Raw genomic sequence first — 15,377 nt, 5'->3', positions numbered from 1 at the left:
CCTTTTAGGAGCAACAAGAGCTCTTACCTGAGCCATAGTCCAAAGCTCTTACTAAATCTTTAGTGATAAAAAAAAAATATTTGTGAATGTATGCACAAGGGCCTGTGATCACATCCAAGCATCACAGAGGTCAGATGCAGTGGTGCATACTTGCAAACCCAGAAACCTCAGTTTGGGCCAGAAAGATGTCTCAGCTGGTATAACCACTTGCCCTAAAGACCCAAGGTTTGATCTTCAAAACCCACAGTACAAGAAGTTGCTCCCGAAAATTGTCCTTTGACCTCTATGACTGCATGCACACTGTCCTGCCTGCCCCCTCCATAATAAATGTAAAAACATTTTTTAACCTGTTTAAAAATGTACTTAAAAATAAATTATATGATCCACAATTCCTGTTTTAAGTATATACCTGAAAGGACTGAAAGCAGTTAGTCCAACAGATATTTATATCCCATGTCCAGGTAGGTTAGCTTTGCCAACTGCCAAAAGAGGAACATGAGAAACATAAAATAATCCTATTTAAATACCTTGGGCTATTCTGATGGAGGTCAGAATCCTTATAAGTTATCTTATAAAGGCATGTTCACAATTCCAGGAACTGTAGAGTGTAGTACAATCTTAATAGCTCTCTGGCCACAAAGAAACTCAAGAGAACTGAATTCTCAAGAAAGGAGGCCTTTTCAAGTGGCATTGCTTGCTTGTTCAGAAGCTTGGACTGTGTTGTGCAGAGTTGTCTGCATACCTTTAGCCACTAGCAACCCTGGGTGCAAATGAGCAGACTTCCCTACAAGATGTTTTGCTGTGGATGAGCTCCAGGAATATGATTGGCTTCTACCAGAGGAAATCAACAGTGCCCACCTCTATTAAGTGGGCAAAAGGAAAGAAAATTTGAATGACAATGACACCCACTGTCCAAGAGGTTGAAATTTTATTTACCTAAAGAATAAAATCTACATATAGGTGTTTTTTTTTATCTATTTTTTAACATATTTTTTATTTACTCTGACAATTATATACTTGTATATAATGTGTATGGGTCCTCCCTCGAGCCTAACGCCTACTCCTCCCTTCCATCTTTTCACAGCTACAACTGTTGTTTACATTCTACAGAAACAAAACTTAATCTAAACAGAATCCTAAGATTAAAAAAATAAACTTGTCACGCAGTGGTGGTACTCGCCATTAATCCCAGCACTCAGGAGGTAAAAGCAGATGGATCTGAGTTCAAGGTCAGCCTAGTCTATATATTGAGTTCCAGGACAGCCAGAGATATGCAGTGAAACCCTGTCTCAAAAATGAAATAATTTTAAAAATAAATTAAAGGAGAGCATCTGGGGGTTGAAGGAGGATGGAATGTATGTGTGTGTGTGTGTGTGTGTGTGTGTGTGCCAGAGAGCTCTTTCTAAACCTCCTACTTGCTTAAGTTTGGCCAAATGGGGCACTGGGTCTCTGGATGATTGTCACTCCCCTACATCTAAGAGCTGATCGGGCCGATATGGAATAAGTGGCCATCTAATCGTATACCTAGGCTCTGTACAGTTGTGTAAAAGCTTGAGGGACCCAGAGGCTGCAACACTCTGGGGAACATGATGAGGAGCCTCTAAGAAGATCAAAGACAGTACCCGCATTATAAAGTCACCGGGGCTGTTGATGGCTAACAAGGTCCTGATGCTCTTTCAGTTGACAGGCTGGCTGTGCTTTCCTTTTTACCTGGGGCAGTATGCCACCTGGCAGGACCTACAAGACTGACCTATCTGGTCTATAGAAATTAAAAGTATTGATATGTCGGCTAGTCTAGGGGGTGGGGCCACAATCTTAAAGCTAGGGCCAAACCACAACTCACATTTACAAACTTTTCTCCTGGATACAGGAAGTTGTAGAAACCCACTCATGGGGTCCTTGTTCTTAAGTGTTAAGGATTTCCCAGAAGCTTGTTAAGACTCCTGGACACCACCCAAGTTAGCCCACATGCTGCTCCCAAAACTCCTGCATTGCAGGCTAGTCCCTGCACAGCCTTGGGGAGCCTGTGGGTATGTTTTGTTTTGATAGGACCCCTTTCCTGCTGAGCAGTATACATAGCTGTTGGCAGCCCCTTGCTGCCCATCTAGCCCAAGAGATATTGGTGCTCCCACTGCTCCTTCCAGAGGTGCAGGCTGCATCTGAGAGCCTGCTGCATCACCACTCCTTGAACCGAATTGGTCCTGATGTCTTGAGAGAAGGAAGGGCACCTGCTGCCCTAAGTCTCCATGACTCTGGTGTACCGTGTGGCATTCGGCAAGGGACGTCTCCTGGTAGCTCTGAGGCTGCTGCAGTTGTTGTTGACCTCCCCAATTATTTTGCTGCTGTTGTGGGCATAACCAGGAATGGTTGCCATCCATCTGCCCCTGCCCACTAGGAACATAGCCAATGGCAGAGGATGTCTCAAGCCAGTTACACAGATCATACAGCTCCCACACAGCCGGAGGAATGAAGATTGCTGGTCCCAAGTTGAAAGAAGATCCACTTCCACCAGCACCTTGATAGCACATGGTGCCACTTGATCTCATTCTAATGCATTGGACCATGGAGTCCCCTAAATCAACCTGTTCACCAGAAGCTTCCTGGGTCTCCACAGAATAGACTTGCCCAGTGCTGTAACAGGTAGACTGAACCTGGGTATCAAGATGGCCCGTAAGCCTTTTGTCTTGGCTCTTGGATGTCCTCCTAGTGTCATCATTTTTGTCTCTCAATTTTGAAGGTAGTCTGGATCTTCTATTCTGAAACCAGTTCTTAAGAGAAAAAGGAAACTGTTAACCAAATCTGTGTCCCACACATAGTGCATTTTCTTTTCCTTCCTTTTTTCCCCCTTTGTTTTGAGACAGGTCTCTCTATTTGATAGCTATTTGTCTGTCCTTGAACTCACTTTGCAGACCAGGATGGCCTCAAACTCAAGAGATCCACCTACAGAATACTGGGAGTAATGTGTGCCACCATGCCAAGTGCCGAAGTCATTTTCACTGGAACTTTCACAGAATGTGAAAGTTATTATCTTGCTTATTATCTTGCTTCCTGACCTTGAAAAGACAGAGGAAATGGAAGGCAGCCTCTCCTAGGCCTGCATGTTATTATGGAGGTCGTGAATTGTATAGCCCTCCCCCCTCCCCATTTCCATGTTTAAAAATGGAAGCCTATTCCAGCCAACCCTGTTGTAGACGCTGCATATAGCTAGAACTGGAAGTGTCCCTTAACACTTCCTATATACTTCATCAAGCTGCCCCCAACCAAGATACAGCATATTACAATCTATATTCTTATGGGTGACACAAAACCATGCTTTGGTAGGCATTTTATGTGGTCCTAAGCACATCTGGTCTCACTTTTAGCCTCCTTAAATTAGTAACTATATATGAAAATCATGGTCCAAAGCTTTTTTGGGGGGGGGTTGTAGAAATGATGAAATGTTTTTAAAGATGGGAGCCAGGCATGAGGGCACACACTTTTAATTCCAGCACTTGGGAAGCAGATGCAGGAGGCTTTCTCTGTGAGTTTAAGGTCAACCTGGCCTACATAGTGAGTTCTGGGATGACTAAGGTTACACAGTGAGATCCTGTCTCAAAATAAATAAATATGGGCTTGATAATACACTCATAATATTAGCACTTAGAAAGCTGAAGGCAGGAAGATTCCGAGTTTAAAGCTACTAGTAGCTTGGTAAACGATCATGTTGTCAAGCTGCCTTCTAAATACTTATCCTTTAAAATCATATTTGTGCTGCTTTCAACCTTGGTCAAAGATACTTCTTTTTGCACTGGACAGTAAGTAGTTAATGCAGAGACTTATACTTAGTCAAGGTACAGTGTGCTTATAAGTGAAAAAAATCTGCCTTCCATGAGACATCTACAGCAACACAAACCCCTGCAAAAACAAGGGGTAAAAAAAAAAATGTAAAAGCAAGCCTGAGAGAGTGTGCTGTGAGTGCTGTCATCAAACTGCACTTAGGAACTCACACTTCAAAGTAGATCTGATTATCAATAATAACCACACAGCAGACTTGCATAAGATCAAGCCAGTCACCTGTCCAGCATGTGGCCTTTGTATGAAAAGAACTCCATCTTACACTTATTTCATTTTCAGGGCAATCCTTTCTCCCCTTCCCTGGTCATGTACCCGCTTCTCAGCAGACCATCTGCTCCACCTTTAAAATGGTCAATATTTTTGATACTAAAAATCATTACCAAGAAATCTTCCTACTTTGTCCTTGACACAGCAAACAACAGCATGAAACCATCACAGTCCCTGCCCTGGGTAATGACAATAACTTACTCTGTAGACCAGGCTAGCTAGCCTCAATTCAGAGATCCACCTGCCTCTCACAGCAACCAAGTCAGTGTGGGGACTAAAGGCATGCACCACCATGCCTGGCCTACATTTTTTATCATATGTTATATGGCTGCTTTGCCTGCATGTATATCTATGTAACAAGCATGTGAAGTGCCTCTAAAGGCCAGAAGAGGGTGTCAAAGCCCCTAAAAGTAGAGTTACAGAGGCATGAGCTGCCAAGAGGGTATCGGGAATCTCAAGTCCTTAAACTGCTTCTAAATTTTCCTCATAATGGGTTATTTTCTGTATAAGCTGTGTCAAATTTAAAGAAGGAAGAAAATACATGTTAACACTGCCCCACGCCATGATGTGTGAGCTTTCCTATGATTCTTTGCTGCCGCTTTTCAAATGGCCCACAAAAGGGCGTCCTCTCAGAAAGCTTCAGAGATCTGGCTTACTTCAATCACACACACTTGGCACCCGAACTTCTGGGCCAGGTTATGCTTGATTACATAATTTGGATAAGGATTCTTCTCAAATAGTTGCTGAAGGATCTTCAGGTCATTTCGGGTAAATTTATGTCGTGGTTTTATCTTTCCTCTTCCCCGCCCTGCTCTCGTTTTACTGCAGTTCTCATCTTTATCTGCAAAGCCAGGAAAAGGTGGAAACAGAAATTCAGTGAGCATCAATAGTACCCACAGAAACGTAGTGAACATCAATGGCACCCACAGAAATGCAACGAACATTGAGTATCACCCACAGAAATGCAATGACTGACTTATTCATAAAAACCTTTTCTTTTTCTGGTTTTTTGAGGCAGAGTTTCTCTGTGTAGCACCCCTGGTTATCCTGTGTAGGGCCAGGCATGGACTACAGAGGCACCTTGAGCAAGCCTGAAGCTGCTGCCTGGTACTCTTCCTGCTTTGCTAACACACATCTGCTGGGGAGGAGCTAAGCTGACAACTTGTACTCTTGACCCTGCTGTTTTCCACTGTGCTGTGAGTCAGTGTGTAAGCCCACCCCGTCCCCTCAACAAATGGCATCTGACATTGCTGTTGAATGAATGGCTGGCTTTCTTGTCTCTAAATCTCCAGGCTTTTGTCCAATTAGTGGAACAGATTGTAGCAAGGGTACTACAGTCCTGGAACTCTCTGAGATCTGGGATTAAAAGGATGTGCCACCATGCCCAGCTCAAATTTTTGTCTTAAAATGGAGCTCTGCCTCGGTCCTATCCATAATGAAAGGCTAAAGGTCCATCTTTAAGTTGATGAGAATAATTTAATTTATTTATGGTCACTAAATTCAGAAAGGATTTCTTTTGCCTAACAAAATCGCATACATTATACAGTATATTCTAATAACATCACTTTTGTTAGTAATTGAGTATGCACCAGCTCACATTAACATGATAACCAACAATTTAAGTGATATAGTGTAGGTGAGGCTGGAAAGAGATGGCTCAGCTGCTAAGAGTATGTACTGCTCTTACAGAGGACCAGAGTTTAACTCACAGCACTCATGCCAGGTGGCTCACAATTGTCCGTAGTTCCAGATCCAAAGGAATATGGTGCCTCTGCCCCCCTTGGGCACCTGCACTCATACACAAGGAAACACACAAACACAGATGAACACACACACAGAGACTAGAACAAAAAATAATTTTTAAAAAACAGAATATTAAGCTGGGCAGTGGTAGGGTACACCTTAAATGCCAGCACTCAGGAAGCAGAAGCAGGTGGGTTTCTGTGAGTTAGTGAGTTTGAGGCCAGCCTGGTCTACAAAGCAAGTTCCAGGACAGGCAGAGCTCTTACACAGAGAAACCCTGTTTCAACAACCCCAATCAACCCAAATTAAAGCAGCAAAAGAACAAAATGTAAAAGACATAGAACTGAAATGCCAATAGCAAGCACCTCTCCACACAATTATTTAAGATAAGAATTAGTTAATCTTCCCAGCACAAATGTAAAGAGTGGCTGGATTTTTAAAAACCAGAGGAAGATTTAAATAGATTCTGTCTATAAGAGGCTCACTTTAGACATACAGATACATTCAATTTGCAAAGGGCTGGCACAGCCAGAGGTCCAACCCCCAGGCCATTTGTGTGAAAAGGTATGATGGTACCTGCCTGTCATCTCAATACTAGGGGTGGAGAGACAGGATCAGAAGTTCATATAAATAGACTGGGCTGGGGTGGGGGGAAATCCACAATACCCAAAGTGGCCAACGGCTTTGACACAGTCTGCACTGAAAACTCTCATTGCCGTATTTTGCAGAAATGGAAACTTGGTTCTAAACTTTATGGGACTTCAGAGAGTACTGATGAGGCAAAGACAGAAGCCTTGTGCTTTGATTTCAAAACGTGTCACAAAGCTATAGTCAGCAATGAACTAGCAGAGACTGACCTACAGATCAATCAATGGAAAAGAATAGAAGCCTTTCGGGCAGTGGTGGCACACACTTTTATAACCCAGCGCTCAGGAGGCAGAGGCAGGCAGAACTATGAGTGCAAGACCACAGCAGCCAGGGCTATGCAGAGAAACACAATCAGGAAAAACAAAAACAACTCACATTAGTGATCCAGGGGTTTTATTATTTATTCATTTGTCTATTTGGTTGGTTGGTTTTATTTTATTTCTTTGAGACAGGGTCTCACTAGCCTCAAACTCACTGAGACTGCACAGAAGGGGCTGGGACTAAAGGTGTACATCACCACAGGGGCTGAAATTAAATATGAACATCACCACAAACAGCTTTTGTTTTCTTTTATTTGAGACACTCCTTCACTATGTAGCCCTGGATGGCCTGAACTCAAGAGATCTGCCATGTCCAACTCACAATCCAGGAATCTTAGGCAAGGAAGGATTCCATCCACACCCAACAGAAGCAAGCTGATCCCTTACCTTATAACATATACAAAACTTAACTCAATTATTCAGCTATTTTTTAAAAGTGGAAGTGGAGAGCATTACAGTCAATGAAATAAGATCCGGGAAGACAGGTATCATATGTCCTCCCTCACACACAGAATTCGAATTAAGAAAGATTTGAGAAAAGGAAAGGACAGTGAGGCCTGGCAGACAGTGCAGGAGACAGAAGCAAATATGATCAGAACAGTGGGTACATGTATGAAAGAGTCATGGTGAAACCCTCATTTATACCATTAATATTCAAGTCTAAATAACCAGCTACAAGAAAGCACGGAGGAAAACTTGGATGGCATTCATTTGACAGCAAGTTCATATAGCAATGAAACACATATAGCAGGAAACACAAGGAAAATTAGCATTTGACACATAGCCACAAGGACTGTGTAACCCATGTAACCAGCTGGGTACCAGGCAAACACTTGCAAGTCCAGTTCCAAGGGATCAGATGCCTTTTCCAGACTATGCCCCTACTCAGACCCATATACCTTCACAAACATACACAAATAAATCATGAAGAGAAAAAAATATTTAGGGCCAGGTATTTGGGAGGCAGGGGCAGATAAATCTCTGAAGTCAAAGCCATCCCAGTCTACACAATGAATTGCACAATAGCTAAGGTTATATAAAGAAACCCTGTATCAAAAAAAAAAAATTGACATTTATTTATTTATTTAGTATAGTGTTCTACATCTATGTCTGCCTCCAGGCCAGAAGAGGGCACCAGATTTCATTGCAGATGGTTGTGAGCCACCATGTGGTTGCTGGGAATTGAACTCAGGACATACAGTAGAGCAATACTGAGAAACCCTGTCTCTCCAACCCCCCTGAAAAACAATTTTTAAAGGAAGAAATTTAAATAAGTGGCAAGATGGCTCGGTGGGTAAAGTCACCTGCTGCCAAGCATGATGACCTGAGTTCAATCCCCAGGTCATGAACAGAAGAAAGAACTGACTCCTGAAAGTTGTTCTCTGGCCTCCACTCTCAGTGTGGCTGGCTGGAGTGAGCCCATGAGGACACACAACAATACTAAGAACCGTGCATCACAGAACACAATGAGCAGTTTAAAATGCAACCTACAAGCCAGGCGTTGGTGGAGCATGCCTTTAGTCACTCAAGAGGCAGAGGCAGGTGGATATTTATGAGTTTGAGGCCAGCCTGGTCTACAGAACAAGTTCCAGGACTGGTTCCAAAGCTACTGAGAAAACTTGCCTCAAAAACAAAAATGGACAGTGGTGGTATACACTAGGAAGGCAGAGACAGTTGGATCTCTTGAGTTCCAGGCCTGCCTGGTCTTGTCTACAAAATAAATTTTAGGATAGCCTGGGCAGTTACACAGAGAAACCCTGTCTCAAAAAACAAAAACAGCAAGGAAAAATGGCTACTACCATCAGGTGGTGATGGCGTACACCTTTAATCACAGCACTGGGGAAGCAGAGGCAGAGGTTCTCAGTGATATCAAAGCCAGCATGGTTTACTACTAAGTGAGTTCCATGACAGCCAGGGCTTCTCAGAGAAGCCCTGTCTCGAAAAGAAAAAAGAAAAGGTTATTACTTAGTACCAATATTCCTCAAATTATTCTACAAAATGGAGACAGAAGCATTGCCCCGTTCATTTTATGAGGCCACAATTACTGAGATTCCCAGACCACAAAGATTCAACACAGAAAGAGAATTACAGACCAATCTCCCTCATGAACATAGATGCAAAAATACTCAGTAAAATACTTGTAAACCAAATCCAAGAATACAAAAAAAGATCACCCACCATGATCAACTAGACTGCATTCCAGAGATGCAAAGATGATTCAATATATGTAATGGCCATATAAGCATTGAAAGAAATAAAAAACACATGATCTCATTAGATGCAAAAAATCCAATAGCCATTCATGATTTGGAAAAAAAAAAAAAAAAAAAAGTCAGGCAGGCATTGGTGGCACACACCTTTAATCCCAGCACTCCGGGAGGCAGAGGCAGGTGGATCTCTGAGTTCCAGGCCAGCCTGGTCTACAGATCGAGTTCCAGGACAGGCTCCAAAGCAATACTGAGGAACCCTATCTTGAAAAACCAAAAAAGTCCTGGAGAAACTAGGATACAAGGAACATACTTAAGCATAATAAAGGCAATTCACAGCAATCCAACGTCAAATTAAATCGAGAGAAACTCGAAGTAACTTCACTAAAATCAGGAGCAAGACAAAGTTGTCCATTTTCTCCACATCTATTCAATATAGTACTTGGAAGTTTTAGCTACAGCAAGAAGACATCTGAAGATCAAAGGGATACAAACTGGAAAGAAGTATAATTTGCAGATGATATGATAGTATACATAATCATAACACTAAAAATTCCACCATGGAACTCCTACAGCCAATAAACACCTTCAAAATGGCTGGATAAAAGATTAGCTCAAAAAAAATCATTAAGTAGCCCTCTTATATATACAAATAACAAACAGATGGAGAAAGAAATCAGGGAAACACCACCTTTCACAATAGCCTCAAATAATATAAAATATCTTGACGTAGTAACTCTTAACCAAGCAAATGAAAGGCTTGTATGGTTTTGAAGAAAGGAATTGAAGATAGCAGAATGGAAAGACCTTATAGGCCTGAAGAGATGGCTCAGTGGTTAAGTGATCATTTGGGAGGACCCAGGCTTAATTTCCAACATCACAGCTGTCTGTGACTCCAGGTTCAGAGGATTTGATCCTTCATACAGACAAGCATGTAAGCAAAAACACCAATGAAAATGAAATAAAAATAAAACTATAATCATAATATATTGTATGAGAAAAGAACCTATTTTCAATAAAAAATTAAATTAGGAGCTGGAGAGATGACTCAGCACTGGTTGCCCTCCCAGCACCAAATAGTGGCTCACATCTCCCTGTAACTCCAACGTCAGGCGATCTAGCACCCTCTTCTGACCTCTGAGAGCACCCAAGTGTGAACATAGTGCATATGCAGGCAAATGCTTATACACATAAAATAATAATATTCTCTAAACTGACTTAATAAACCCAAGGAACTAGAACTAGATTAGGCTTTACATATTCAAATTCACTCCAACCTTTAAGCTAACTATCCCATTCTCATGGCATTACCCACTCTGTGCGGGTGTAAGCCCCCATGATCTAATTACTTTTTTTATAGGACCCACCTCTTAGTACTAATACACTGAAGATGCTTTTTTCCAACATATTAACTTCAGGTCTGTAACCACAATACTCAGCTTCATTCAGATGACTACAATAAATATCCAGAGTGCACATTTGAGACATCCAATTGTGTAACAGATTAAAACAATAAATTTGTCATGACATAAAAGTAACTAATACAGGCCCAGCAAGATGGCTCAGTAAGGCTGCTTGACTCTGGAGATTGAACTCTTGTACATGCTAAATGCACACCTTACCACTAATACAACTCCTCAGGTCCAAATTATAATGTTTGAATTTACCCTACTTGTATGTTAAGCTGCAGGTTTAAGCGCTACAAGCTACAAGTCCATTTTATGTATGAGTGTTCAGTCTGCATGTACAGAAGAGGGCGCCAGATCTCATTACTGATGGTTGTGAGGCACCATGTGGTTGCTGGGAAGTGAACTCAGGACCTCTGGAAGAACAGCCAGTGCTCTTAACCACTGAGCCATCTCTCCTAACTGCACTACAAGTCTTTCTATTAGCATTTGGATTTTTACTTTTTCTTTTTTAACCCTATTGCCCTTTCCCCTTCCCTCTATATTTATTTTTATTTTTATTGATTTATTTTCTTTCAGGCATGGTCTCACCATGTAGCCTTGGCAAACCAGGAACTTACTAGGTAGACCTGGCTGGCCTGGAAGTCAGAGATCTGTCTGCCTCTTCCTCCCAGAATCAAGACTAAAGGTGTATACCATCACACCTAGCATTATTTTTAGAGTATTGAGGATCAAGTCTAGAGCCTTGCTAGCTAGGAAGGCACTGTGCCACCAAGTCCTATCTCACCCATTTTTTGAAGCAGGAAGGAGGCTGGGTATGATGCTTGCCTTTAATCCCATCAGGCAGTTCTTAACGAGGCCAGCCTAGTTTACATAGTGAGCTCCAGGACAGACTGGACTATGTAGAAGATCTGTCTCAACTCCCACCCCACCCCCACTAGAAAAAAAAAATCAGAAGAGTAGAATAGCCCAAAGACCCTATGTCTTGATCCAGCCCTCTTCCCTTTGTATCAGGGATTAAACCTGAGGTCTTGCTCATTGCAACCCTTCACTTTAATATGGAATGCTACTTATCTCTACCCTCCACATCTTGATCCATCACTGCCAATGGGATCTCAGTGGAATCCAAAGCATAATATTTTACCTGCAAATACTTCCATATAGACCTCTAAAATAGGAGAAACACCCTTTAATGTAACCATATGTTTATTTGTAGGTACTTGAGTCTCTGGGGAAAGTTCCACCACCAATCATTTCACCATGCAGCAGCCAGGAACGGTTACATTGTTTTGGTTATGTTGTTTAGGAGAGATGCCCCCATCCTGAGAGAGAGGGAGAGAGAGAGAGAGAGAGAGAGAGAGAGAGAGAGAGAGAGAGAGAGAGAGAGAGAGAGAGAGAGAGAAATAGCTCACATCTCTACAAACAGACAAACAAAAACCCAGATGCACCCATGCCCAACTTGTAGGCAAAATATGTCATAGGGTGAACACAGCTCAACACATCTATAGATAAATACATCAGAATGGATCAAAGAGGTTAGACATCCCTGTGTAGAGCATCAGATAAAAAGCCAGAGTTCGATCCTGTCCAAGGAACTTACCAATGGAAGACATTTGGGGAACAACCAATCCCAGACCTTGCTCTCTGCAGAAGAACTTTTTCTAGTTATAACTAAATATATAAGAAGCGGAGGTTGCCCCCTCCTCAGAAACCACCCTAAAGAACCCACCCAATCTTCAGTCAAAACAAGGCTACACCCTTGACCCAGCCCTATTCTCCACCCAGGACCACCTTAGGCAAAAAACAAAAAACAAAAAAACAAAAAAAACCCACACTCTAAATTTTTCTTTTCAAATGCATTCATTAAACACACACCGAAAGGAATCTTCATCTTGTTCTTTTTGTTATCTTTATAATGTTGCATTGTTGTATCCCCATCTACACTGGAAGGCAGTGGGGGCAGACCACCTAGAAAGCAGAGTGAGCTGAGGACCTTGAGCCGCATGCTTGCACATGCCACTAACATAGTACAGATGACAGCCCTATGAGAACACAAGTCTGGCTGGGTTACAGAGTGACCACAATTCAATAAATGATTAATGAATACTGAGAATATAGGCAATAGAGTGCCCACTGTGACATTAAAAAGGACATTATAAGACCCATATGTTCTGTAAGCATTAAATTGTTTGGCTAACTTATTCCGTTCAGTTTCTCTGGAGCTCCTGCAGCCTAGATCAGCCTCTACTCTCTATGTAGCTGAGATAACCTTGAACTCCTGATGCTCCTGTTGACTCCTCCCATCTTAACCTTAAGGCCTAACCAGGCAGTGCACCACCACTGCCCAGGTCCGACTGGAAATGTTTTTAACTGAGCAAGTTAATGGCAGGAATGGCAGAGCCCCTGCATCAGGTGAGCCCTAGACACTGCGTCCCAGCCCCTTTAGGACCTGTTTGGTGTGTATATGGAACAATGAGGTCCTACAACAAGAATTTTTTTTTTTTTTTAAGTTTTATCTTTTTCCTTCTTTTTTGAAACAGGGTCTCACTGTGTGTCCCTGACTGTCCTGGAACTCTCAATCTAGGCCAGACTGGCCTCAAATTCAGAGATCCACCTGCCTCTGCCTTCCAAATGCTGGGATTAAAGGCCTGTGCCAAGTCTGGCTATGGAGTATTTTATTTTACTGAGTCATTCTACTCAAAAAACAAAAAGTAGGGTAAAACTATGCTTCTTCTCACATTTGTTTTCTTCCCCAGGTCTGTTCTTTGCTGTTGTTTCCTGTCATCATCTTGATTCCCCACTTAGGGGTGATTTGCCCTGTCCCTCCTCCCTCAAGCTGCTTCCAAGAAATACCGGGAGCTGAAACCCTCTGTGCCTGGTTTCTTATCATTTCTTCAGTTTCTGTCTGTCCCTCCTCTCTCACCCCATTATTTAGACATCACTGGCAAACAAAAGAAACAAACAAAAAACGCTCATTGCCCCTATTGTTTTGTATCATCACTTTTTTTTTTCTTAAACTAAAACAAAATTAAATGGAGTGGGAAAGATGGTTCATAGGTAATGGTACCTGCTACCAAACCTGGTGGCCTGGTTTCAGTCTCTGGAACCCACATAGTAGTAGTAGTAGAAGCCAAATTCCCACAAGCTGTCTTCTGATTTACACACCCACACCCTTTAGAGCTCACACAAAGTAAAAAAAAAAAAAAAAAAGTATGTAATCAATGAGTTTCATTGTTTTTATTATGCCCAGTCCACAAGACCCCCACTCTGAGCCTAATGAAATTGCAAGGTTTCTTTTGGTTTTTCAAGACACGGTTTCTTTGTGTCTTTGGAGCCTATCCTGGAACTAGCTCTTGTAGACCAGGCTGGTCTCCAATTCACAAAGATCTGCCTATCTCTGCTTCCCAGTGCTGGGATTAGGCATGCACACCCACCACCCAGCTAATTACAAGGTTTCTTTATTGAATTCAAGTTTAGGCAGCTGCAGGAGGTCTGGTGCCTCACCAGCAAGGGGTTTATATAGACAAAAACCATAGGATAGGTGAGGTTTACCGGTTTAAAGCTGATTGGTGTCTAGAGGAGCTTGGGGAGTTTGGGGAGTTTCCATTGATTTATCTCTGGCATCATATGTGCCCATAAATGTTGTTTTTGCAACCCTGCTAATTGGCTAACCGGGAGTCAGGGCTCTTAGTGGTTGTTTTTCCTGACCGCCTGCTTTCCTTGAACCAGCTACACAGGTCATGGGGTGAGGTTCCCATATTCTGTTTCCTGCCCTCTTTTCTAAAATGACCCTAGTTTGGTCTCTCAGTTTTGTGATGGTAAAAGTTTACCTTAAATGGGGCTAGACATGGTGGCACATACCCTTAATCCCAGCACTCAGGAGGCAGAGGCAGGTGGATCTCTATGAATCAGAGGCCAGCCTAGTTATCTGTAATGAGTTCCACACCTACAGAGTTCCAGGACTATACAGTAAAAATCTATCAAAAAAAAAAAAAAAAAAAGTTAAGTTTAAATGTCCAGAACTATGCTTAGCCCTCAATTCCATCTACTTCAAAACTGTGCCATTTTCTTTCCTCAAGACAAAATAAACATGAATGTGTCCAATAAAGACGCAACACATACAACTCAGTGATTTGGCAGAATGGCTTTTTTCTGAGATGTATTGTAATTATGTCTGTATGTCTATGGGCGGATGTGTGTATGTCAATACAGGTATCCTCAAAAGCCAGAGGCCTCAGAGCCTGTGGATGGAGTTCCAGGCAGCTGGTTGTGAGCCTACTGGCATGGGGTGCTGAGAACCAAACCCAGGTCCCCCTGCATTAGAAGCTTTTCTCTGTGGCCCCCAGAATGATGCTCACCCCACTCAGAATGTTGAGGAGAGCATTTAATGCCAATTGTCTTTTGAGTTTGATTTCTCCAAACTAGATTTTAGCCCCTTGCTTCTTTCTCACACATGACATTGAGTTCACACAAGTGTAGCAACAGCAAGGGCACAGCTCACACTGAGTTTTCACTCTCCACCTACAGTGAGCACTTCCCAAACAGGTTTTGAAAACCCAAATGTCTGAATGCCCTCTAGGCCAAAATCCTTCACAAGAATTGGCACTCAGTTTACACAAGACCTTGGGTTCAATTTCCTGAACAAACAAACAAAAATTTAAATGGAAAGGAGACCTAATGAACATTAGTAATCATTATTCAGATTTGAAGGCTGGCTTTGTACATGACACAGTCAGTTCCCCCTCCTGTCCCTAGCTCCACACCCTATGCATTTCTCTGGCATTTCATTAATTCAGTGACCTGGAGACACTTCTGTTTGCAATCCCTGAAAAAGTCTCCTATTATTAATGCAGAAAGTGGGGCTGGAGATGGAGCTCCAAGTGTGCTCACCTAACTTGCACAATGCCCTCAGTTTGGCCCTTGTTCCCTAATACCACAGAATGAGCTCAGTG

General features: G+C 42.3%; 1 protein-coding gene across 1 annotated transcript; it reads right to left on the bottom strand.

The window, feature by feature from the left end:
• Window positions 1-1,474: 1,474 nt before the first annotated feature.
• LOC127216172 (uncharacterized) lies at window positions 1,475-12,430 on the bottom strand. The gene is made up of 5 exons (XM_051176765.1): window positions 12,301-12,430; window positions 4,758-4,942; window positions 2,652-2,768; window positions 2,229-2,606; window positions 1,475-1,600 (listed from the first exon to the last, which is right to left on the bottom strand). The coding sequence occupies exons 1-5, from the start codon at window positions 12,428-12,430 to the stop codon at window positions 1,475-1,477; spliced, it is 936 nt and encodes a 311-aa protein (XP_051032722.1).
• Window positions 12,431-15,377: the final 2,947 nt, after the last annotated feature.

The sequence above is a fragment of the Phodopus roborovskii genome, unplaced genomic scaffold (genome assembly GCF_943737965.1).
Source record: "Phodopus roborovskii unplaced genomic scaffold, PHOROB, whole genome shotgun sequence".
Taxonomy (NCBI): domain Eukaryota; kingdom Metazoa; phylum Chordata; class Mammalia; order Rodentia; family Cricetidae; genus Phodopus; species Phodopus roborovskii.
Note: the sequence above shows the minus strand (reverse complement) of the source record. Positions and strands in the feature narration are given on the sequence as shown.

What these genes read in the sequence shown, in the direction of transcription:
- LOC127216172 (XM_051176765.1), bottom strand. Translation starts at nt 12,430, where the DNA reads ATGCGGCTCAAGGTCCTCAGCTCACTCTGCTTTCTAGGTGGTCTGCCC. An exon ending in CAAGATGAAGATTCCTTTCG is followed by an intron (nt 4,943 to 12,300) that starts GTGTGTGTTTAA and finishes CTGGCTTTGCAG; the next exon opens with ATAAAGATGAGAACTGCAGT. An exon ending in GCCAAGTGTGTGTGATTGAA is followed by an intron (nt 2,769 to 4,757) that starts GTAAGCCAGATC and finishes TTTTCTCTTAAG; the next exon opens with AACTGGTTTCAGAATAGAAG.